Source organism: Salvelinus alpinus, chromosome 3 (assembly GCF_045679555.1).
Source record: "Salvelinus alpinus chromosome 3, SLU_Salpinus.1, whole genome shotgun sequence".
NCBI lineage: Eukaryota > Metazoa > Chordata > Actinopteri > Salmoniformes > Salmonidae > Salvelinus > Salvelinus alpinus.
Genome location: NC_092088.1, coordinates 27,800,636 through 27,825,366, shown reverse-complemented (window position 1 = coordinate 27,825,366; position 24,731 = coordinate 27,800,636). Strand labels below are relative to the sequence as shown.

The following is a 24,731-nucleotide window of genomic DNA, read 5'->3' as shown; positions in this document are numbered from 1 at the left end:
CATAAACCTAAAGAAAAATAGAACACTTTCTCCTCAAACAGGCATACATCAATCTCACGAATCGATTTCATACCATTATCTACACCTGTATTTTATTTCATTAAAAAAATAGAAATTCAACATATGAGCATGTCTGACCACCACGCTTACTACTGCCAACTTCAGAATCTCCTAAAAGAGCCACAAGATGGCGTTAACGTTTCTTTACTACAAAATCCTGAATCCTTTGATCAATTTGAAATTCAATTATATTAATTCATAATGACCAATAAAAAAATTCATCGATGACCCCTGGATTCTATGGAATGCCACCAAAGGTTTTATTAAAAATAAGGCAACTGCATTTGGATCGAATAAATCACAATTAACATTTAGAAATCGGATTTCTTTAACTGTGTTAGAGCGTTCTCCACATACTCTCTTTAGACCAGGTAGCCATTTTTCCAAAGTCAAGACAGAACTTAACTTATTGATTAGACAAAGAGCAGAATTTGCCGTCCATAGAGTAAGACTCAACCATTATTTCCATGGTAATCGTCCCAGTTGTTTACTGGCCAACAAGCTAAGTAGTAACGATCAATTGGCTGATATGAGCAACTATTGAATCTGAAACACGGTAATTACTATCAGAACACAAATTAATTCAAGATTCTCTCGCTTCTATAAAGACCTGTACACCTCTGATTGCTCCCTAACGCATCGAAGATCATAGATGAAGCTGAATTGAGCTCAAGCTATAAAATTAATCTAATCAAAATCAGTCCTACTGCCTCTCAAGGCACCGGTGGAGGACTCCATCTCTATTTATGGAATCCCAATAGTTCCCATTTAAAATATTTGGGAGTAGAAGGCTCCCCTTCTGTCTATTGGGATAAAATTCATATTGCGGTACAAATAAGGAAAGACGTAGGACTATCCGTGCCAAGCTTTCAATTGTATTTCCAGGCACTAGCATTTCGCCACATCCTAAATTGGTTAGGACATGATTCTTCTGCCCCCTGGCTGAGTATAGAGAGACATATGGTGTCTGCTATTGCCCTGGAAGAGGTAGTCTTCACTGATACTGTATATCCCTTAAACAAATGTAAGCTACACTTTGGTCCCATTGTTGCTCACACAATTTCTATTTTGCGCAAAATTTAAAAAAAACAATGTAACTAGGAATCAAAACGGCGTGCCCATACGCCAACATTCCACAATAATGCCTTGCGATCTGGACGACGGCCTTTTGCATCACTCCAAAGGTGGAAACCGTACCCTTATCGATATCATGAACAGTAATGATTTGAAAATATTCCAAAATTTGAAAGATACATTCACATTACCGGGCAATTCCTTTTTTGTATATTTACAACTTAGGTCAGATATGCTGGCCTATGGAGTCCCTTGGGAAACCCAACTACTGAAAGATCCAATGATGGGATTCATAAATAAATTATCTGGGCCCCGAAAGGACTACTATCTATAATACACTTGAGTGTACAAAACATTAAAAACACTGCTCTTTCCATGACAGACTGAACATGTGAAAGAGCAGGTGTTCCTAATGTTTTGTACACTCAGTGTATTAATTAATGGTGCAATTAAGTCATATATTAATCTATGCCGGTTATAGTAATTAAGTTTAAGGCCCCGTGCAGTCAAAGTTCAGATTTTCCTGTGTTCTGTATAATTTTTGTATAACGGCTGATGAAAAGAAAAAAATGTGATCAGTGTTATTTCCCGATAGTTGCTGGTTGAAAAATACAACCCAGGACCTTCTATTCAGCAGGTTTTGTATGGGTTGTGGCTCGCCTCGTGTTTTGGCTCGTCTCATCGAGGCAAAATAAGTTATTAGACCAATAATAAAAGAGACTTCCAAACCTCTGCAAATAACAGTTAGTTTTCAAGTTACATATCCCTACCATTAGGCCTCTGCTTCCTTCCACAATCCTAACTGTGATTGGTGCACCGCTCTGGTTCCCTTCCCCGTTCCACTCCCAGACAGTCCTAGCAAAATGTTTGCTTGAGAAATAGTTGTGCTAAAAAGCTATTTGTTTATAAAAAATAAAATAAAATGTTAATGTAAAACTGCTTAAACTTAGTTGTTACCCAGAAATGATTTGATATTGAGCCAAATACAGCTGCACTTGGCCTAGGGAGTGGTCAGTGAAATGCATGCCAAGGCTCAAGCAAGGCTACTTAACAGTGAAATATATATTTAAATATTAGTTTCCTTACCTTGAAAGCAGCCTAATTTCCTGCCCAAATCATCTCCCTTTAATTTTTTAATATTTTTTAAACCAAGTAATTGGAAAGCAATTGAGCAACACAATCCATTTAAGAGATCATTTGGGCATTACATTTAAAACAAGGGTGATTGACTTACATTCGTTTTTGCTCTGAAAATGCACATTTTACCATTTGTTGGCAGTGGTAGTTTAACAAAACCGAATAGTGGATTGCAGTCACTCCTTGTCCATAGACTGCTTCGAAGTTAAGAAAACAAATATCAAAATATGTGATTTTGCTGAACTCTCTATTTAATGTCATAGGTTATTGTTCTTTTTCCTTACACATTTAACATATGTTTGGATGTTTCATCTTCAATATGTACATTTGTATGCTGTTCTAGTAATCTCAACAATCCACAATATAATTATTTACAAAATAAAAGGGTATTTTGAGCCTCTGAGTACATTCTACATAAAAGTGATTGAGGGGGGGAGACATTCTTCTCGCTGTGAAAGGAGATAAGTCTTTCGGCAGATTACAGACAGGCTCACTTTAGTCTCTCCAAAGCCTGTGGATAATACTTGAGGAAGATTCTGCTGACTATGTCGTAGGTGTCACCCTGTGGTTTGGAGGGGTACTTCCGCTTGTTGAAAACAAAGCCCTTCTCCACCTGGAAGACGGCCTGGTTGAAAGCGTCTTGCTTGAAGGGTCGGCCTCTCTCCAGGCACTCCACCAGAGTGTTGACAAACAGGCTCCATCGCTGGGAATAGTAGTCTTCCATCAGGCCACCCCACTCCTTGCTGGCATAGTCCAGAATGTTGCCCTCGGGCCCCCACAGGGTGATCTGGTTCCGGGCGTTCATGTCGTACAGCCGCGCCTCCGCCTCATCCAGGGCTAGGGAGTGTGCCTGCTCCAGCCACGTCCCCAGCAGGAAGTGGCTGTCGCTGGACAGCAGGCGCTCCAGCTCGGGGAGGAGGTCGTACACCAGCACACCCCCCGCCGTCAGGAGTTCCGGAAGCTTCTGGGCCTGGAAGGCATCCCGGATCTCGCTGTAGTAGTCGTTGGTGAGAAGCTGCAGAACCTCCCGGGTGACGTCCACCAGGTCGTATCGGAACGTCTCTTGGGCCATGAGAGGCCAGGCCGACTGGTACAACAGCCTCCAGGCCTCGTACAGGTCGGCCCGCTGGTACCACACCTCTGTGGTCTTGTGCAGCGAGGGCCGGTGCACCAGCGGACTGTGGTTGTGGTTCTTGTAGTGGGGCACGGTGCAGTTGTAAATGCTACCAAAAAGCAGTCTCCAGGCGGCCGTCAGGTTCTCGTGGGTGCTGCCGTAGCGGCGAACCGCATACAGTGACACCCACTTCGCCAGGTTGACTGGCTCTTTGCGCCATGCCAACTCGCTCATCAGCTCGTACACCACAGGGTTCTGCTCGATTCCCTCCGGCGCCAGCCCGAGCCCAACCAGGGTGGAGTTGGGGAAGGCGAGCGCGTCGAACGGCCCTGAGTTGATGCTCTCCACTGTGCCAAAGAGCCCGCTGTTGCCGCCAAAGTTGTGAAGCATGCACCATATGAAGGGCTGGCCGTAGAAAGACTTGGTTAAGGAGAAAGCCGGCGTGGACTCCGCAAACAAGTCCAGCACGATCATCCGACCGATGGGCACTCCGTGCAGAAGGGCCTGAATCTGGGCAGGCTTCCAGAATGCTGTGTCAAACACAAAGAGCCAGCCCTGCATCAGCCAAATGGCCTGGGGATCCACTGGAGACAAAAAAAGATTTTAGGGTGAGAGAAGAAAAGCAGAGCTCTTGATATGGCTAGGAGTATGGGCAAGAGGTCTGTGTACAACCCCCCCACAGGTGGCACTATGGCAGGGCACCCTGGGGTTATGAAAGTAGGACAATTACAGTAATTATGACCCAATGTATACTGCCATTTTAACATCTGCTCACTGTTGTGGCCGGAATTCCCGGAAGAAAAACTACTTAACAACATTAGAGGGTAACAAAGCTAGTGTCAGCTAATTAACAGACAGCGTTTTTTTTTTGCGTCGTTCGGCATGCACGTCTCACCAGAGGTCATGGTGTCGAAGACTGCGCGGCTGACCGCGGACAAGTAGGTGGGGTCCGAGGAGGTCGGCGTCATCTCGTTGAAGGTGTCTGTGTTGTAGATGTGGTCTGTGCCAAATTGTTTGACCAGCTGGGACAGGAACAGGGAGCCGATCCAATGGAAGAGGGGGTCACGGGGGTCCAGGGTATATGCGCAGGAGTAGCTGCAGTTGAAATGGCTCCAGGGCGCCAGTTTGGTCACGTTGGCTTTCGGAAAGAGCCTGGGAAATGGAACAAACAAGGACTGAACAATCCAGGAAAACATTGTTGCCGAGCACATTGATCTTAACTGGTTCAAATACCGCCAAATGGCTATTTATTTTGTATTCCAACAAAAAAATTGAACAGAAGCCATGGATTGATGAAACGGGTTTGAATCAGCAGTCATACCTGACTATGCCCTGAGGCACAATCCCAGAGAAAGCAGGCAGGACAGGCAGCATTCCAAAGGATCTCATTCGGTCTAAAATCTTGAACTGGTGTACAGAAGAAATATACAACATGTATATCATTATTATTCCAAATGCAGGGGGGAATCAATGTGTGTATGGAGACCAATCAAAATGTTAGTACTTGAAGGTAGAGCTGCTTCACATGCCAGGACTGTGGTAGGGGTCCGCCCCACTGGAACAGGTTCCCCATACGGTTCCAGGCTAGGAAGGCGGGGCCAGTGAAGAAGTGGTCAATTTCAGTCTGGTTCAGCCCCAGTGAGAGGTACACCTAATCCATCAAAAACAGCTAGATGTCAGAGTTGTTCTAAAATACAATACGGTTTTAAGACAACATGTGTGTTTAAATAGGAAAAAGTTAGCAAAAAATTACTTTGCACTTCTATCTGGCATTACCCTCACCTATTAGTAGGATATTAGTTGTAATATGCATTCCAGTTTGCTCCACCTCAGCACATACACACACACACACTATGGGATCTCGTTACCTCTTGCCACAAGGCCTCTTGTCCAGTAAATGCCAAAGGCAGATTGATGCCATTCAGTGCCATCCAGTCGATCTCTCTCTGCCATCGTGGCCAGTCCCACCACACTGTGGAGTAGCTCTGAGTGCATACGTTCTGATAGTACCTGAATCTAGAAACAAAAGAAAGGCATTACCAGGGAGCTACACTGGGACGTCGGGAAAACATTGGTGTTTAGTTGCTACACTGGACACAACGTGTCCTCAATCCCATTGAGCACATTTGGGACCTGTTGGATCGGGGGGTGAGGGCTAGGGCCATTCTCCCCAGAAATGTCAGGGAACTTGCAGGTGCCTTGGTGGAAGAGTGGGGTAACATCTCACAGAAAGAACTTGCAAATCTGGTGCAGTCCATGAGGAGGAGATGCACTGCAGTACTTAATGCAGCTGGTGGCCACACCAGATACTGACGGCTACTTTTGATTTTGACCCCCCCCCCCTTTGTTCAGGGACACATTATTCAATTTCTGTTTGTCACGGCTGTGGAACTTGTTCAGCTTATGTCTCAGTTGTTGAATCTTGTTATGTTCATACAAATATTTACACATGTTAAGTTTGCTGAAAATAAATGCATTTGACAGTGAGAGCACGTTTCTTTTTTTGCTGAGTTTATTTATTTTTGTGTCCACAACAACTGTCAAGTTTAGTCATGGTGTGGTGCTCAGTACCTGGATGTGCAAACTACAAGCAAGCACAGGCTGATGGGGTAACATTTCATTGGTTACCTTACTAAGAAGTCGAGCAGAGGTAACGTAGTGTTTATCTAAACCAAAATCTAGCTAACTTTCATAATATGCTGGCTAAACATTCCGAAGCAAATCAATGTAATTAGCCTGCTGCTATCTGGCAACGTGATTTGTAACTTTGCAAGCAAATGTTAGCTACGTTAAGTTAGCTACCGGACCATATCTATCTGTTAGCTAGCCAACTAACTACTGCAGAGGCTAACTTGACTGGCCTGTGTGTTCGATTAACATCTGCAGTGACATCAACCGATCCCATTAACATCTGCAGTGACATCAACATCAAGCCCAGCACCAGCGCAAGTCACCTTCGCTAAATCTTTCCTTGACTTCGTGATGAGCAAATAAGTACAGTGTATTCAGAAAGTATTCAGACCCCTTGATTTGTTCCACATTTTCTTACGTTACAGCCTTATTCTAAAATTGATTAAATAAAAAAATATATATCCTCAATCTACACACAATACCCCACAATGACAAAACAAAAAACAGGTTGACATTCTTCCAAAAAATTTAACAAATACATAAGCATTCAGACCCTTTGCTATGAGATTCGAAATTGAGCTCAGGTGCATCCTTTTTCCATTGATCATCCTTGAGATGTTTCTTCTACAACTTGATTGGAGTCCACTTGTAGTCAATTCAATTGATTAGACATGAATACAAAAACATTTCTGCAGCATTGAAGGTCCCCAAGAACACAGTGGCCTCCATCTTTCTTAAATGGAAGAAGTTTGGAACCAGCAAGACTCTTCCTAGAGATGGCTGCCCGGCCAAACTGAGCAATCGAGGGAGAAGGGCCTTGGTCAGGGATCAAGAACCTGATGGTTACTGACAGAGCTCCTCTGTGGAGATGGGAGAACCTTCCATGAGGACAACCATCTCTGCAGCACTCCACTAATCAGGCCTTTATGGTAGTGGCCAGACGGAAGCCACTCCTCAGTAAAAGGCATATGACAGCCGGCTTGGAATTTGCCAAAAGGCACCTAAAGGACTGACAAGATTCTCTGGTTTGATGAAACCAAGATTGAACTCTTTGGCCTGAATGCCAAGCGTCACATCTGGAGGAAACCTGGCACCATCCCTACGGTGAAGCATGGTGACAGTATCATGCTGTGGGGATGTTTTTCAGCGGCAGGGATGGGAGACTAGTCAGGAATGAGGGAAAGATGAACGGAGCAAAGTACAGAGAGATCCTTGATGAAAACCTGCTCCAGAGAGCTCAGGATCTCAGACTGGTGCAAAGGTTCACCTTCCAACAGGACAACGACCCTAAGCACACAGCCAATACTCTGAATGTCCTTGAGTGACCCAGTCAGCCCAGACTTGAACATCTCTGGAGAGACCTGAAAATAGCTGTGTAGCAACGCTCCCCATCTAACCTGACCGAGCTTGAGAGGATATTCAGAGAAGAAATGGGAGAAACTCCCCAAATACAGGTGTGCCAAGCTTGTAGTGTCATACCCAAGAAGACTCAAGGCTGTAATCGCTGCCAAAGGTGCTCCATCAAAATACTGAGTAAAGGGTCTGAATACTTATATATATATATATTTTTTTTAAATAAAAAATCAGTTTTTGCTTTGTCATTATTGGGTACTGTGTGTAGATTGATGAGGAAAACACTATTTAATTAATTTTAGAATAAGGCTGTAAAGTAATAAAATGTGGAAAAAGTGAAGGGGTCTGAATACTTTCCGAATGCACTGTGTACTGGAGCGAGGCATAAACATGGTGTGTGTCTTGTGGTAATAGATGGTGTGTTATAAGTAGGCAGTTCTCGGTCTTGTAGCTGCTTAGTTGATTGTTTATGCAAAGCTTGAAGTCTAAATTGGAGAAAATTAGTAAGGAGGAGATGGTGAGGGTGACTGACTGGTGCCTGTTAAGTGTGGGTAGTGTGTGTGAAGGTTAGTATGCATGATCTATTGACACAAGTGGGGTAGGTGGGTGGATATAGTACTTTGAGTGCGTATTGATGGGGACAAAGTAGTAAAATGTTGGCTAATCACTAACTAGTGTATGTTCTACAGACTAATGCTGCTGCTGACCTTGACACCAGCGTTTGTCATACAGATCCTGTAGATTCATTGGATGAAAGCTTTCAGCCGGGAACAAGCTCGAGCTCAACATCTGATTTCAGCCAAATCATAATTGACTTACACTTCACCGTTAATGTCGTGTCATGGGAAAAACGGCCCCATGCTTGCCATGCGCTTTACAATCCAACCAGTGTTAACATGATGACATTGCTGGGGTTAGCTGATGTGCGACTAATGCACTATGGATAATTGAAGGGCACAAATGTCCACAGCCCTCACGATAAACAAATTAAACTCGATTGTAACAACACTCCATTCTTCACGTCCCACTGATTTTCGCTTTAAAAGGGCCCAGCCACAGCACAAATGTCTACAGCCATCACGGTAAACAAAGAAAACTCAATTGTAACAATGCTCTGTTCTCACCCCCCCCCCCAATTTTCACTGTGCCATAAAGCAGCGAAAGAGAGCCCAGAACACTGAACTGGTCATATGCAAATGCTGACACTCCGAGAGAGACTACGCACATATTTCACATGCAGGGTCAAATATAAATGTGCAATATTTTTCTTTCCACATTCACCGCTATTGTCTGCCGATTTAATGAACGAGCATTGATCGTGACAAGACTACATACAGTGGCTTGCGAAAGTATTCACACCACTTGGCATTTTTCCTATTTTGTTGCCATACAACCTGGAATTAAAATTTATTTTTTGAGGGGTTTGGATCATTTGATTTACATAACATGCCTACCACTTTGAAGATGCAAAATATTTTCTACTGTGAAATAAACGAGATAAAAAAACAGAAAACTTGAGTGCATAACTATTCACCTCCCCAAAGTCAATACTTTGTAGAGCCACCTTTTGCAGCAATTACAACTGCAAGTCTCTTGGTGTATGTCTCTATAAGCTTGGCACATCTAGCCACTGGGATTTTTGCCCATTCTTCAAGGCAAAACTGCTCCAGCTCCTTCAAGTTGGATGGGTTCCGCTGGTGTACAGCAATATTTAGTCATACCACAGATTCTCAATTGGATTGAGATCTGGGCTTAGACTAGGCCATTCCACGACATTTAAAATGTTTCCCCTTAAACCACTCGAGTGTTGCTTTAGCAGTATGCTTAGGGTTATTGTCCTGCTGGAAGGTGAACCTCTATCCCAGTCTCTGTAAGTCTGAAACAGGTTTCCCACAAGAATTTCTCTGTATTTAGAGCCATCCATCATTCCTTCAATTCTGACCTGTTTCCCAGTCCCTGATGCTGCCACCACCATGCTTCACTGTGGGGATGGTGTTCTCAGGGTGATGGGAGGTGTTGGGTTTGCGCCAGACATAGCATTTTCCTTGATGGCCAAAAAGCTCAATTTTAGTCTCATCTGACCAGAGTACCTTCTTCCATATGTTTGGGGAGTCTCCCACATGCCTTTTGGCAAACACCAAACGCGTTTGCTTATTTTTTTTCTTTAAGCAATGGCTTTTTTCTGGCCACTCTTCTGTAAAGCCCAGCTCTGTGGAGTGTACGGCTTAAAGTGGATGTGGCGGCAGGTAGCCTAGTGGTTAGAGCGTTGGGCCAGTAATCGAAAGGTTGCTAGATCGAATCCCCGAGCTGACAAGATAAAAAATCTGTCATTCTGCCCCTGAACAAGGCAGTTAACCCACTGTTCCTAGACCGTCATTGTAAATAAGAATTTGTTCTTAACTGACTTGCCTAGTTAAATAAAAAGGTAAAATATTTAATAAGTGGTCCTATGGACAGATATTCCAATCTCCGCTTTGCAGCTCCTTCAGGGTTATCTTTGGTCTCTTTGTTGACTCTCTGATTAATGTCCTCCTTGCCTGGTCTGTGGGCTTTGGTGGGTGGCCCTCTCTTGGCAGGTCAGTACTTCTCCACAACTTCATCCCTGACCTGTTTTGAAACCTCTTTGGTCTTCATGGTGCCCCTTGCTTAGTGGTGTTGCAGACTGGGGCATTTCAGAACAGGTGTATATATACACTGAGCTCATGTGACACTTAAAGTCCACCTGTGTGCAATCTTTTGAAGGTAATTGGTTGCACCAGATCTTAGTTAGGGGCTTCATAGCAAATACATATGCATGCACCACTTTTCCGTTTTTTAGAATGTTTTTAAACAAGTTATTGTTTTCATTTCACTTCACCAATTTGGACTATTTTGTGTATGTCCATTACATGAAATCCAAATAAAAAATCAATTTAAATTACAGGTTGTAATGCAACAAAATAGGAAAAACAATAGGAAAAATGCCAAGGGGATGAATACTTTTGCAAGGCACTGTAGGCAGCGGTCGTTACACTATCATCCCCGTCTGTAGCGGTGCATGAGTAAAATCAATGAGGAAGCCAAGCCAGGAAAAAAGTGTTGTGATAATTACATGGTTTGCTCTTTAACCTGTTAGTTCATATCCCTTGCCACCATGATATATAGGCCTACGGCCGAGACAGTAAGAAGACAAAGTGGCAGAATAAATTCAACCACACCTTTGTTTCATCACAAAATCGGAGAGCAACATCTGTCAGGTGAAGTCCACAAACAAACAGTTACATGACCTACTACAGACTGGTCAAGCAAGTTAATGTTTGAGACATTTTCGGACTACTAAACAACTATTGATTTAGAACCACAGAGTTGCAAAATCGCAAAGAAAACAGGAGCTGCCTCCACTATTCCAACACCATTTCAACATCATCAAATCATCTATGCTTAGTATAATACAGTCACAACTAAGATACCAGAAACTATTTAGTCCAATCAACGTAAGCTACATATGATACATCTGTCCATGGTACGGATTTCTCTGTCTGTTTTTTATTTATTTTTCCCTATATAGACACACCCTACGTGTTTTAATAAAATAAACTATATGTAGGCTACTGAACTTCTCTGATTCTTTAAGCACACTGATTAAATAATTAAGACACAAATGACTGGAGGGAGCCAGAGATCAAGATAGACTAACAAAAAATGTAAAAAAAAAAAAAACAACTGTTACCAAATCTCTTCCTCCTGCTACTACTGGCCTTTGCAGATTCTGCTGTTATGCCACTGCTGTTACGTTCCAAATAGGCTACACCAAGGGTCGGCAACCTTTTCCATTTGGAGTGCCAATTTATCTTACCATTTCTACCAATCTGTGTGCGAGTTATGATTTTTATATGCACATTTTTGTAGAACAGTTTAATTTATAATAAAGTCTATGTATCTCAAAATCATCATGTGGTTAATCAAAATTCTAAAAGTAACTTATATTGCCAACGATGTAAAAATAGCCTACATAGAGCCAACAAATAAAAACTTACAGCCCGCAGGTAGAAAATATCCTGATGAAATGTAAATATCCTATACATCACATTGGCTACTCATGGCCCGTCTGCAAAGAACTTGAAACATTGTATCCACTATTATGTTGGGTCAGGCCTGAAGCTTGAGCTAGCAAACTTGCAACATTGTATAAAATATTCTGGGCCCTCAAGAGTTTCCTGCGGACAGACATAGCTGTAGGACATGTGCTCAAGGAATAAGAAGTAGTGATGCACCGATATTACATTTTTGGCCGATACCGATATATATTTTCCTTTCCAAATAAACGATATCGATAACCGATATTTAACATTTTAGTGGCCTTTTAAGCATTCTAGTGCAGTTATATAGTTAACACACACACACGGATGCAGCATTCTAAGGCACTGCGTCTCAGCGCAAGAGACATCACTAGTCCCTGGTTCGAATCCAGGCTGTATCACATCCGGCCGTGATTGGGAGTCCCATAGGGCAGCGCACAATTGGCCCAGCATTGTACGGGTTTGGCCGGGGTAGTCAGTCATTGTAAAGAAGAATTTGTTCTTAACTGACTTGCCTAGTTAACTAAAGGTTACACACACCACACTGACCAAAAAGTATTTTTTTTGGCATTTACGTATGTCCCCATTACCAGTAAAACAATCAAAACCTATTTCTTTCACTTACTTGCTGTGCTGTTTCGTGGTTCATTTGTTCAGTCGTTTCATTCTCAACCAGGCTTTCTCTCTATGGCACTCAGTTTGGGTCTTTGCGTGTCAAATAGTGTTATTTGTTTTTGACCAATCAGGACCTGAATATGACTGCACATCACATAATTTAACGCGTTCATTAATTTTTTTATGTAGTTATTACACATTGATTACACCATCACTCATATTTCAATGTCACAACAATTCATCAATACGTATGCTATGACGCTGGTAAAGTTGTCGCGAACAAAAAAGCTAGCTAGCTCATGGATGCAAACAATGTTCTTCCCCCGAAACATAGCAAAATGACAATCTGTTTCAGTAGCTATATAGTTAGCTAGCTAATAGGTGTCATGATCTAAAATAACCCTAATTTATAAGACCGTTCTTATTTGATTAATGGTGGTTAGACCCATCTGTGAAGCTTGCCACAATAAGGATTAGCCACAATAGTGGAATTTGCGGTTAGCCTTCAAAATAAAAGTATGTCATTGACAGTGCTGCAAATGAATACAAATAGTAGAATTATGCCATAATTTAATAGAACATGCTAAACGAGGTTGTTTAATCACACAATGTATTATACTTTAGAATTGCATTGGGGGTATACTTATTTAACTGTACAGCCTTACCTATGGATTGTGGATCAATGACATGGGGTATCAGCCTACTCAGTGACACCCAGAGAACATTGGCGTCATAGCTCTTATTGCGGGACACTGAAACAACTGAATTGAGCCACAATTGGTTACAATTCCACCAGTAACCTTCTGCATCACTTTCAAAGAGGTACTTGTTTTTTGAAGGCAAACCGCAAATTCCACTATTGTGGCTAATCCTTATTGTGGCTAGCTTCACAACACATAACCCAGTCAAGCCTCACTAGCCAGATGAAGCTAGCTGGCTGCTTATAAAGTTAGCTTTGGGCAACAGGGTTAAGTAGCTGGCTAGCTATTTATTTCCATGAACTGAACTTCAATCGGTGAAAACAAGTGGCTACCTAGCTAATACTTACTCACAAGGATTCCTAAAACATTGCTAAGAATAATGAAAATGACTGCAATTTCTACTGGTCATTGTTTTCAGGCTGGTTGTATTGGTGCTAGCTAGGTACCAAGCTAAAGCTAGCTACCCCAGAAGTTGCGGTCAAACAAATAATGCTTTATTACCAACACGGTATTGTAAACATATCGTTCGTGGCCTGTGTTTGCAGACTTTTTTGTACAGCTTTGACAGCGCTACTGATAGTAGTGGTGGCGCTTGGATTGCAAGTGCAAATTCAGAACACACAACATTCAATAATAGAACTGTTATTTGACTCGTCAAATAGTGTTATTTGACATGCATCTTTTTTGACACACAAAGCCCCAAAACGGCGTTCCATAGTATGTTGTGAAGCTAATAGCAGTGACGCTATTACTGTGTAACTCCGGTAGGGCAACATGTGTACCGGTGCTCGAACAGTCGGTGAAAGCCAACATCACAACAGAGAACGGTTGATTGTCAAGGGCAATGAATGCCATTATCTTGGCGTTAATGGATTTCGCCTTTGAGTTGTCTCGCTGAAATTCTTACTCTTTCAAATGACTGCTCAACTTGTTGACTGCTCAATCCACACAGCAGATATTGTGGGCTAGGTTAGGAATGCTGTGTTGCATAAAATGTTACGTCATGTATCTACATTATATAGGTATGCACGTCAACTTTGACATCAGTTTTCCACATCGGCGTTAATAGACATCGGGCCGATACCGATGTTGGTATTTTTAGCTAATATCATCTGATTCCAATATGTTCACCGATATATCGTCCATCCCTAATAAGAAGTAATCAGTTAGGCCTATTTTACGACCTTTCCACCGGAGCAGAGAATGACATTTTTCCCCCCTTTCATGCTGAGTGGTTATCGAAAGAGAGCTGCAAATATTTTTTAAATAGGCTACGTTGAGGAACTATTGTCATTCACAATGGATGTAAAAACAGACTTTGTTTACTTGCTGTTTGAGGTGAATAAAAAATGTATAATTAGTTCCACAGCGGTGGTGAGTTAAGACAATCAGTAATTCTATCAGATCCCCAAATGGGCACATTTATAGGTCTACATTTGCACGCAGGCCAGGTAGCCCAGGCCTACTTTTATAGATAATCAGGTGCGCGTCCTTACTCAACATTGACAGGAGCGCTACAAACAAACAATAATGAATAAATCGACTCCTAAATGGAATGAAATAAACCAAAACTTGTTCCTCACAAGTGTAGCTTAGGTTGTGCGGTCCACAAACAACTTGTCCACTTCGACAATAAGAACGGTAAAAGACTAAATAATATATTGAATGCATTAACAGAAATTACCGTAACCAAGCAAACATTGTACATTAGAAATTATGGGAATTAACAGTAAATGTGATACTTGTGTGCCATCCCCGTGGCCTCCACAATCGATTAGTCCACTGAGACAGGCGTGAATCAGACAGATGTCTCATATCATAAAATCTATATATTTTAGACTGCTTGACTAAAAAAAGATCTTAGTCAACCAACAGCCTATCGACCGAACAATACTGAGACAGAGTATCTCAGATGCTTTCTCCAGTGAGATACTGTACATTCAGCCTCTTGCGAATTGAAGGAAAATTAGGAAACAGACTAAAGACAAATTATTTTATTCATTGTCAATTTTTGGGGAGATACCTGGCTTCCCTTGGCATCTATGAAGGAATACACACCACTGCTCTCCATACAGGAGGAGCGTGTCCCCATGCTTAACAATAGCAAGTCACTCTCATGTACGTGCTTTTCTGATGGCCTCATGGCAGCCATATCCCACTTCTGACTCCAATGTAGCGAATGGCTACATTGCAATGCTTCGTGCGGGACTCAACTCAGGTCTCCCAAGCCATTGGCACAAGAATGTACTCTTAAAACCTCTTGCATTCGTGAGAATCGGCCTATGGCAAAATTGAAATGTTTCTTACAGAAGAAAATCTGGAAAACATATGCATAACCAGGTAGCAATGAAAAGGGAATAGTTTGGAGATTATGGGAACATTAAACTAAAAAGTTGAGGACACAACAGTTCACCTGACAAGACTGAATCCAAACATTACACTGTTAATTTTACATTTACTATACTTTGCGGTTCCTTATCTTTCCAAAAACTGTACCGCAAGCAATGTGTGTTCACCTTCGGACTGAGCGTCTGGGCTCTTAACAAAAGTCCCCCGGGAAGAAGATATCTTCATCAATAAGCACTAAAGATAGTTAGCGTCTATGAATGAAGTAACTTGCTCACTGCTCCAAAAGGATCCCACTAGGAGATCATAACAAGCCAATGGCTCTAAAGGCTGTATGTATGCCCTGCATAGCATTCTCATATTTGTGGTAGAATTAGATTTCCATATCTGAGCAGCCTTTTCAAGCTTCTAAACATAAATTGACAATACCAACCAGTCAATAAAAGATAGGCCCTATTTGAGATATTAGAATTTGTTAAAGTCAAAACATGTGTAAGATGCAAATTATATTGATAATGCACAATATGCCATTGAGTTCTGCATACATTGTTACATCCCGCTGCAACCTGGTCTCAAAGCATTTCACATTATTCTGTACGTAAATGCCAGACACTCCATTTCGTATGTATGGTATGTAATCATTTGTGGATGTCCATCACCAATTTCATATGATATGTTGCGATTTACAATTCATATTATATGTTACGAATTTTCTAAACATACAATATGTTATGATTTTGCAGAACATACAATATGTTGAAACAAACGTATGACATGATACGAATTCTAGCTAGGTGGATAACGTCAGCTAGCTGGCTAACGTTAGTTAGGGTTATGTTTAGGAGTTAGGTTAAAGTGTTAGGGTTGTGGTTAGTGTTAGCCAGAGGTGTGGACTCGAGTCACATGACTTGGACTCGAGTAGAACTCAAGTCACAAATATGATGACTTGCAACTCGACTGACTTGAACACCAATGACTCGTGACTTGACTTGGACCTTATGACTCGACCTCCCCAAGCCCAAATATTAAATATGATGCTATTAAAATGTGTGCAGCGCATCAAGTCTTCATTTAATGGATTACAGTTTGAATAGGACAGCAGCCAATCAAATTGTCCCTGCTGAGAAAAAGTTGTGCGTGGCAGTGCAGAGGAACGTCGGTGGGTGAATTCAGATGGAGCCCTTGTAAAGATGATACCCCAAATTATTATTTTCGGATATAAAGACGGCGCTGAATCAACAAAAAACAGATTGCAACTTGCAAAACATGCAGGAAGAAAATTACAGATGGAGGCGCAACAATTTCCAGCTTTGTTTGACATTTGAAGCTGCACAAAGAACGGTAAGTCGTGGCTAATATAGCCAACAGCTATACATTTTATTACTTTACTAGTATATCATGTAGGCTAACGTAACATTAAATCAATGAGTCTCCACACAGTCAGTCAGTGCGGGAACGTGATCATTTCATCCAATATTGAGCTACAACTGGCTAGGCAGTTGGTAGCCTAAATCCTGCCTGATGTTACTGTTGTTCCTAAAACCATTGACATACGTTAGCCTACTGTAATCACACAGAGTGTGTGTGTGTGTGTTAAGGTTGGGCGATTGTGTACAAGCCTACATCGCCCGATAGCGATCCTTGATAGTCGATTACTATTGGGGGGGTGAGTGTCTTTCTCATGGCTACCTATGTATTTCCATTGAAATATAACGTTTATTTGGAAAGTAATAAATATATAGATATTTTTAAAAGCATTCATGATTTGTGTAAATGTAATATACTAACTATTACTCTTGTTCAAAATATGAAATGGTATTTCATTTGGTAAAGAGCACATTATAGGACTCGAAACTCAAAATTTTGGACTTGAGACTTGACTCGGACTTGCCTGTCTTGACTTGGGACTTACTTGTGACTTGTAAAACAATGACTTGGTCCCACCTCTGGGGTTAGATAAAATGGTTAAGGTTAGGGGAAGGGTTAGCTAACACGCTAAGTAGTTGCAAAGTAGCTAAAAAGTAATAAGTAGTTAATAATTTACAAAAAATATCTGTGATGAGTTTCAAACTTGCAACCTTTGGGTTAGTAACCATAACCTTATGTAACCATTTCTCGTATGTAACCATACCAATCATAACATATCATACTCTGATTCAGAAGGGTTGGGTAAAATGCGGAAGACACATTTCAGTTGAAGGCATTCAGTTGTACAACTGACTAGGTACGTCTAATTTGAGTGTCTTGTGTTTACTATGCTACGTCTAGTCTATGAGCCCAGGTTGCCCTATTTCATCCTGTGAGGACTGTACTATCGCCGCATAAAGTTTCGTTCACTTACCTGTGTTGGGTGCTGATGCGCAGTACGCCTGTGAGTTGCGGCAAAGGGCGGGGAATGTTTAGTTGATTACCTGACCACGATACGTGACAATTACAGAAGTATTTTAAGTAGTTGTAAATCCCAGAGGCGACTGCCACCCCAGTGCTGCCTGTGGCTATGATTTTATTGTTTTTCGCCGACCGGAGCTCACACACTTCCAAATTATCATTGGATAAAGTTCTGTTGACGGACACTATGAACTCACGAGATCTATTTCCAAGTAGACGTCTCAGAAGTTCCACTACAGCTCTTCCCTGAGTCTTGTCGTTGGCTTGCGGTTTTAAATGTGCGAGAGTCTGAAACTCGCAATGTGCTGATAAATTAGAGACTACTGCGAGTAAAACAATGCTGTAAATACATTTAAATCTCATTTTGATAAAAGTCAACTTAAGCGAAAGAGCCGTATGCGTCCGTGTTATAAAATACGAGTTTGGTCAATTTTCAGGCAAACAGGAAGTTTTCGTTTTGAGAAATGCTCTGTGCCAATCAGAGTGTGATTTTTTTTGGAGTCAATCAAAGTATTAAACCAATCACAGTCGAGAGGTTGGTAAATAAATGGGAAAATCATGGGGGAAAAATAGTCACCTGATAAAGTCTGTGGCAGTTTTATTTTAGATTAGATGTATTTGGGTATAGAAAGGCACAGGGAAATTCCTCAGCAAAACGTTACAAATTATGTTATTTGCGTTTAAGGCTGGACCTACAGTAGGCCTATATGTAAAAAAATAAATATATATATATTTAACAACGCGAATCATATTGAGAGGACATTAAAAAACGGTCCTCTCAATATGATTCGTGTTCATCAGCCCATTCCAACCAATCAGGACGTTTACGCACTCCAGGGCCCGCCCCGACACTTCATTTTAATGCGTGTTTACTTACATTCACTGTCTGGTTGTATTTACCCCATGCATGCTACCTCGTCCATTTAGTATTGTTTAGTCATTGCTACAAGAGTATTTATTGAGTGCAACTAGCATACTCATTATTAAGGGATATAGCAATAGTTATATTGTTTACGTGCTACTTCTGTAATGTATAGCAGCTCTCGTGCCCCGGCACATGCGCATTTACTAAATGCCTCATAAGAGCTGTAGCCAGGCCAGAGGGGGCCATAAATCAATAGCCCTAGTCTTAGTTCTCTCTCCCTCTCTGTTTAAATTGCTGATGTGTGAATATCCCTGTGTTAGCCTGTAAAATGATTGCATTTGTTGATATGCTGTTATCAGGGCATATGCTTACACATCCTGATATATATTTATAGTTTTGCATGTCTATTTTTGATTTGCATATATGTATCTCTTAGTATCTTGTAAATTGTTCCTGATGATTGCATTGTCTCTCCCTTTTTCAGAACCACAAATATATGAACATCTTCAAATGGAAAAGCTCTGTCAGAGCTCATGTGTGTGGTGGTGACCATCAAGAGTGCAGTGATAGGCCTCAACATCATGAATATAACCGGACAGCACTATAGTAGGCAGAACCAAAACATGTCAGCATTAAGCACTAACGGGTGAGGGCATTCACAACCGACCATTCAGATGAGCTCCAGCTAGCCGTTTTTACAGTAGATCACTAACTGCACAACAAAGGCTTGAATGAATTCAGTCACAGGTTGATCACATTGCAGAAAACATTTGTCACAATTAAGCATATTTTTAAGTAAACAAAACATTTGAACATGTTTTAACCAAAACCAATTGGGGCCATACTTGCGAACACTAGAAACAGTTTTAAGTTTCTCAGGTCTCAAAATGTGCATCAGCTAATTAAAATAGTTGATTTACTTGCGCTTGATAGAACGGTACATTGTAGCTGGTCCCATCAGATAACCTGGCACACATTAGCCATATGTATGCTAACCGGTCATCTTAAGTTACCACAGCCACAAAGTCATAAGGCCTGCCTACTCTACCAATCAGATGAGTTCTTGGTTCAGGGAAGCACGCATAGCATACCACAGTATTTTTATTTAACCCCTATTTTACCAGGTAAGTTGACTGAGAACACATTCTCAATTACAGCAACAACCTGGGGAATTTAGCCAGGACACCACTTACAATAAGTGCCATGGGAGCTTTAGTGTCCACAGAGAGTCAGGACACCCATTTAACATCCCATCTGAAAGACAGCATCCTACACAGGGAAATTGCCCTGGGGCATTGGGATATTTTTTTTAGATCAGAGTAAAGGGTGCCTCCTACTGGGCCTCCAACACCACTTCTAGCAGCATCTGGTCTCCCATCCAGGACCAACCCTGCTTAGCTTCAGAAACAAGCTAGCAGTGGGATGCAGGGTGGTATGCTGCTGGCAGTCTGAGTCATAATACCCATAAAACCTAGCAGTCAAACAAGGAAATGGTTCCAATCGTTTTTCCACCATTCATTTTTTCCCATAGGGGAATTTAGAAACAATTAAAATAACAGCTGTGTTTCGTGTAAGCTTACCCTGGAATGACGTGTTGATAACCGTGTAAATCTCTCTAGGACAAGGTGACTTTTGTCAATATGTTTGCCTGTATAATATATTGTGTCATTTTGGAGTTACTTTTATTGTAATTAACAATAGAATATGTTTCTAAACACTTATATGTTAATGTGGATGCTACCATGATTACGGATAGTGAATAATGATGAGTGAGAAAGTTAGACGCACAAATATAATACCTCCAAGACATTTTTTGGAGGAGGTATGATATTTGTGGGCCTGTAACTTTCTCACTCATTATTCACGATTCATTCAGGACTATCTGTAATCATGGTAGCATCCACATTAATGTAGAAGTGTTTAGAAAAATATTATATTCTTATTTACAATAAAAGTGACTCCAAAATGACACAATACATTATTTACTATTAATTTCTATTGGCCACAAAATAATCTGAAACAACCAAAACAAACAGCAAATGCATCCAACAAGTTTCTAGCATCACAAACTTGATGTAATCATTGCATGCTATGAATATGGGACCAAATACTACATTTTTGACTACTTTAATACACATAAGTGAATTTGTTCCAATACTTTTGGTCCCCTAAAATGGAGGGACTATGTACAAAAAGTGCTGTAATTTCTAAACGGTTCACCCGATATGGATGAAAATACCCTTAAATTAAAGCTGACAGTCTACGCTTTAACATAGTCATTGTATCATTTCAGTCCTGTAATTTTTTTCTGGTCTCGGTCTTGACTCGTTTTCTGACCGCTTGTCCCCCTCCCAGTCTTGATCTTGACTCGGTCTTACCCCCCCTTCCGCTCTTGGTCTTGAATTGGTCTCGCTTTAGGTGGTCTGGAACACAACCCAAAATAAGTTTACTCCAATAGCTGCATTGTTATTAAAATGGCATGTAGACCAACAAATTGACATCTTTATTTTAGATTTTGGTTTATTTTCAAAATACACAAGTAAAACTTATACAGTGTTTTAAGTCCCTTCAATTTTATTGAGGACCATATTGTTAGTTAGTACTTCAACATTATTTAAATTCAAAGTGTATGGTATAAATTACAGTGATCAGTCTGAATTTACTGCCTCCTTGTTCATTTCAGCAGCATATTTCTGTTTGGCTTTTGTTTGTTCTGTCTTTCTCCTGGTGGCATTCATAGAGTGCCCTCGGTAATTGTTGGGACAGTGACATTTTTGTTGTTGTTTTGGCTCTGTACTCCAGCACTTTGTACTCCAGCAGTCTAATTCAAGACCATGATTGCAATCAATCAGTAAAGCAGAAGCCAAGGGGTTAATAAGAACAGTGTTTGATAACAAGTGTCAAGAGTTGTGGAACAGGGAGAGAAAGGGAAGACACCTGTATAAGATCCAGGAAAAGGTGGGGGCAGGGAGGCCCTCAGGCCGAGAGAGAAGGAAGGAATGTAGCCCTGAGACTGAGACACACAAGGCTCAATAGTACAGTGAAATTGGTGGGGAAACATCCGACAGAGGTGTCATCATTGTCAGGAGGAGATGGAAACAGTGGAACATGTTTTATTTCAGTGCCATAAATATGTGAGGGAAAGGGAGCGATTGTTGTTAGATTTAAGGAGTAATGAGAGGGTGGACTGCTGGGGAAATTTTCAGGGGATGTAGTATTTAATTATGTATTTCGTTTCCTTAGGGAGACAAGTTTATTGGGAAGGATTTAGACCTGGTCCTCACTCCAGTCCAGTTGGTGGCAGTAATGCACCTTAAAGTTGGTTGCCAACCGCCATATAAAATCCACAGAAGAAGAACTGTACTAGGACAACATTTTGGAGTGACAGTGGAATCAACTGATCACATTTTGAGTTAATGGGTGAGGCCGTTAAAAAATATATTTTAAAATATTTTAAAAATGGACACTTCTGCCTTCTTAAAGGCCAACAGGTCACTGCGCAATAGGGAGCAGTAGTTTTCCCACAGTCTAGCTAACTTGCTTTTGTTGTCGGCTAGTTTGCAGCTGCAGCTGCTGCAGCAGGTGTTATCAAAGAGGATGTTGTTGCTAATTTGTTAACTTCTCCCTTTTCAAGAACAACTTTAAATCAAGAAGTTCAAATGATCATCATCTGGTGAGTGGAACTGTGATTTCTAATGCAGGGCGCTTGGTGTTAGCCATATTTTTGAAAACAATGTGTGTGAAACATTGTTGCATTTTAGAGTGGAACTGCATTTTAGCAACATGAAGTCTCATATATATGAATCTGTTCATATACACTCAACTAGAGATTGAAATGAATTGTGTTTCTTTAAAAAGAAGGGCCTGGCTGACATGGACTGCTTCCTCACCTTATTGTCCTTGTGGTTCTCCATTGTTGTTGTTTATGCAGTGGGGAGAACAAGTATTTGATACACTGCCGATTTTGCAGGTTTTCCTACTTACAAAGCATGTAGAGGTCTGTAATTTTTATCATAGGTACACTTCAACTGTGAGAGACTGAATTTAAAACAAAAATCCAGAAAATCACATTGTATGATTTTTAAGTAATTAATTCGCATTTTATTGCATGACATAAGTATTTGATACATCAGAAAAGCAGAACTTAATATTTGGTACAGAAACCTTTGTTTGCAATTACAGAGATCATACGTTTCCTGTAGTTCTTGACTAGGTTTGCACACACTGCAGCAGGGATTTTGGCCCACTCCTCCCTACAGATCTTCTCCAGATCCTTCAGGTTTCTGGGCTGTCGCTGGGCAATACGGACTTTCAGCTCCCTCCAAAGATTTTCTATTGGGTTCAGGTCTGGAGACTGGCTAGGCCACTCCAGGACCTTGAGATGCTTCTTACGGAGCCACTCCTTAGTTGCCATGGCTGTGTGCTTCGTGTCGTTGTCATGCTGGAAGACCCAGCCACGACCCATCTTCAATGCTCTTACTGAGGGAAGGAGGTTGTTGGCCAAGATCTCGCGATACATGGCCCCATCCATCCTCCCCTCAATACGGTGCAGTCGTCCTGTCCCCTTTGCAGAAAAGCATCCCCAAAGAATGATGTTTCCACCTCCAAGCTTCACGGTTAGGATGGTGTTCTTGGGGTTGTACTAATCCTTCTTCTTCCTCCAAACACGGCGAGTGGAGTTTAGACCAAAAAGCTCTATTAATGTCTCATCAGACCACATGACCTTCTCCAATTCCTCCTCTGGATCATCCAGATGGTCATTGGCAAACTTCAGACGGGCCTGGACATGCGCTGGCTTGAGCAGGGGGACCTTGCGTGCGCTGCAGGATTTTAATCCATGACGGCGTAGTGTGTTACTAATGGTTTTCTTTGAGACTGTGGTCCCAGCTCTCTTCAGGTCATTAACTAGGTCCTGCCGTGTAGTTCTGGGCTGATCCCTCACCTTCCTCATGATCATTGATGCCCCACGAGGTGAGATCTTGCATGGAGCCCCAGACTGAGGGTGATTGACCGTCATCTTGAACTTCTTCCATTTTCTAATAATTGCGCCAACAGTTGTTGCCTTCTCACCAAGCTGCTTACCTATTGTCCTGTAGCCCATCCCAGCCTTGTGCAGGTCTACAATTTTATCCCTGATGTCCTTACACAGCTCTCTGGTCTTGGCCATTGTGGAGAGGTTGGAGTCTGTTTGATTGAGTGGGTGGACAGGTGTCTTTTATACAGGTAACGAGTTCAAACAGGTGCAGTTAATACAGGTAATGAGTGGAGAACAGGAGGGCTTCTTAAAGAAAAACTAACAGGTCTGTGAGAGCCGGAATTCTTACTGGTTGGTAGGTGATCAAATACTTATGTCATGCAATAAAATGCGAATTAATTACTTAAAAATCATACAATGTGATTTTCTGGATTTTTGTTTTAAATTCCGTCTCTCACAGTTGAAGTGTACCTATGATAAAAATTACAGACCTCTACATGCTTTGTAAGTAGGAAAACCTGCAAAATCGGCAGTGTATCAAATACTTGTTCTCCCCACTGTATACCAGGTAACAAGAATTGAAAAATATACAAGGACTGAAGCAATAGAAACCTTACTCAACTAGAGATTAAAATAAATTGTGTTTCTTTAAAAAAAATGGCCCTGGCTGACATGAAAAATACATTAAGGGGAAAGGATCCAAAGACCCAGAGGCCCAGAGGATTTCCTTTCTGCACATCTCTTTATTTACAATGCTGGTTGCCATGGTTAACACAAATGCAGGACATTAAGGGCTACCTGAATTGACTCAGAAAAGTAACATATGTAGGACTACAGTATCACAGTGAGGTCAAACAGGTGTGTGTTAGTCAGATTATCCAGTGTCAACAGCAACACTATGGATTATTCTCTACCCCCCCCCCCCCCCAGGTGTATGTGGTGTACTATGGTCTTAGACATGCTCTCGCTAACCCTCATCTTTTCTCTTTCTCGGTCTCCTGAGGCCTGAGGCTCTTGGACTGTGACTGAAGACACCCTGGCCTGACACCTGGACGTACCTGGCCCAATCCCACCTTGCCACCCTCTACCAGCTTGTTGCTGCCCTCACCTGTTCTTTCTCCTCCTCGAGTCACTGACCCACTCCCCCAGACACTTACCATATGACTTAATGAGAAGCCATCTGTCCATAGGGTCTTGAAGTGTGAGTACTTTCCCTATAGTCATTATTGATATTGTCTGAGCCTGCTGGCCATTAATACTTGTATTGCCCTTTTTCTTATTGAAATGGTGAATAAAGGAAGACTATGCTTTAATTTTAAATTAAAACACAATGAAGACATTGTTAGATTGAATGTATGCGTTTATACTGTCTGTATATCTGTATAACAGCAAATTAAATAAAGATTTGTGCAAA

General features: G+C 41.4%; 1 protein-coding gene and 1 long non-coding RNA gene across 2 annotated transcripts; one reads left to right on the top strand and one right to left on the bottom strand.

The window, feature by feature from the left end:
• Positions 1-289: 289 nt before the first annotated feature.
• naglu (N-acetylglucosaminidase, alpha) lies at positions 290-17,940 on the bottom strand. Its single transcript, XM_071392386.1, has 6 exons — positions 17,431-17,940; positions 5,254-5,401; positions 4,890-5,036; positions 4,707-4,792; positions 4,281-4,537; positions 290-3,969 (listed from the first exon to the last, which is right to left on the bottom strand). The coding sequence occupies exons 1-6, from the start codon at positions 17,838-17,840 to the stop codon at positions 2,762-2,764; spliced, it is 2,256 nt and encodes a 751-aa protein (XP_071248487.1). The 5' UTR covers positions 17,841-17,940; the 3' UTR covers positions 290-2,761.
• Positions 17,941-21,299: 3,359 nt separating this feature from the next.
• Positions 21,300-24,731, top strand: LOC139570488 (uncharacterized). The gene is made up of 2 exons (XR_011674079.1): positions 21,300-22,015; positions 24,321-24,731. It is a non-coding gene; the product is annotated as an uncharacterized lncRNA (long non-coding RNA).

What these genes read in the sequence shown, in the direction of transcription:
- naglu (XM_071392386.1), bottom strand. Translation starts at nt 17,840, where the DNA reads ATGAGATTTAAATGTATTTACAGCATTGTTTTACTCGCAGTAGTCTCT. An exon ending in CGCATCAGCACCCAACACAG is followed by an intron (nt 5,402 to 17,430) that starts GTAAGTGAACGA and finishes TTTTGTTTCTAG; the next exon opens with ATTCAGGTACTATCAGAACG. An exon ending in GTGCCTCAGGGCATAGTCAG is followed by an intron (nt 4,538 to 4,706) that starts GTATGACTGCTG and finishes TCCATTTCCCAG; the next exon opens with GCTCTTTCCGAAAGCCAACG.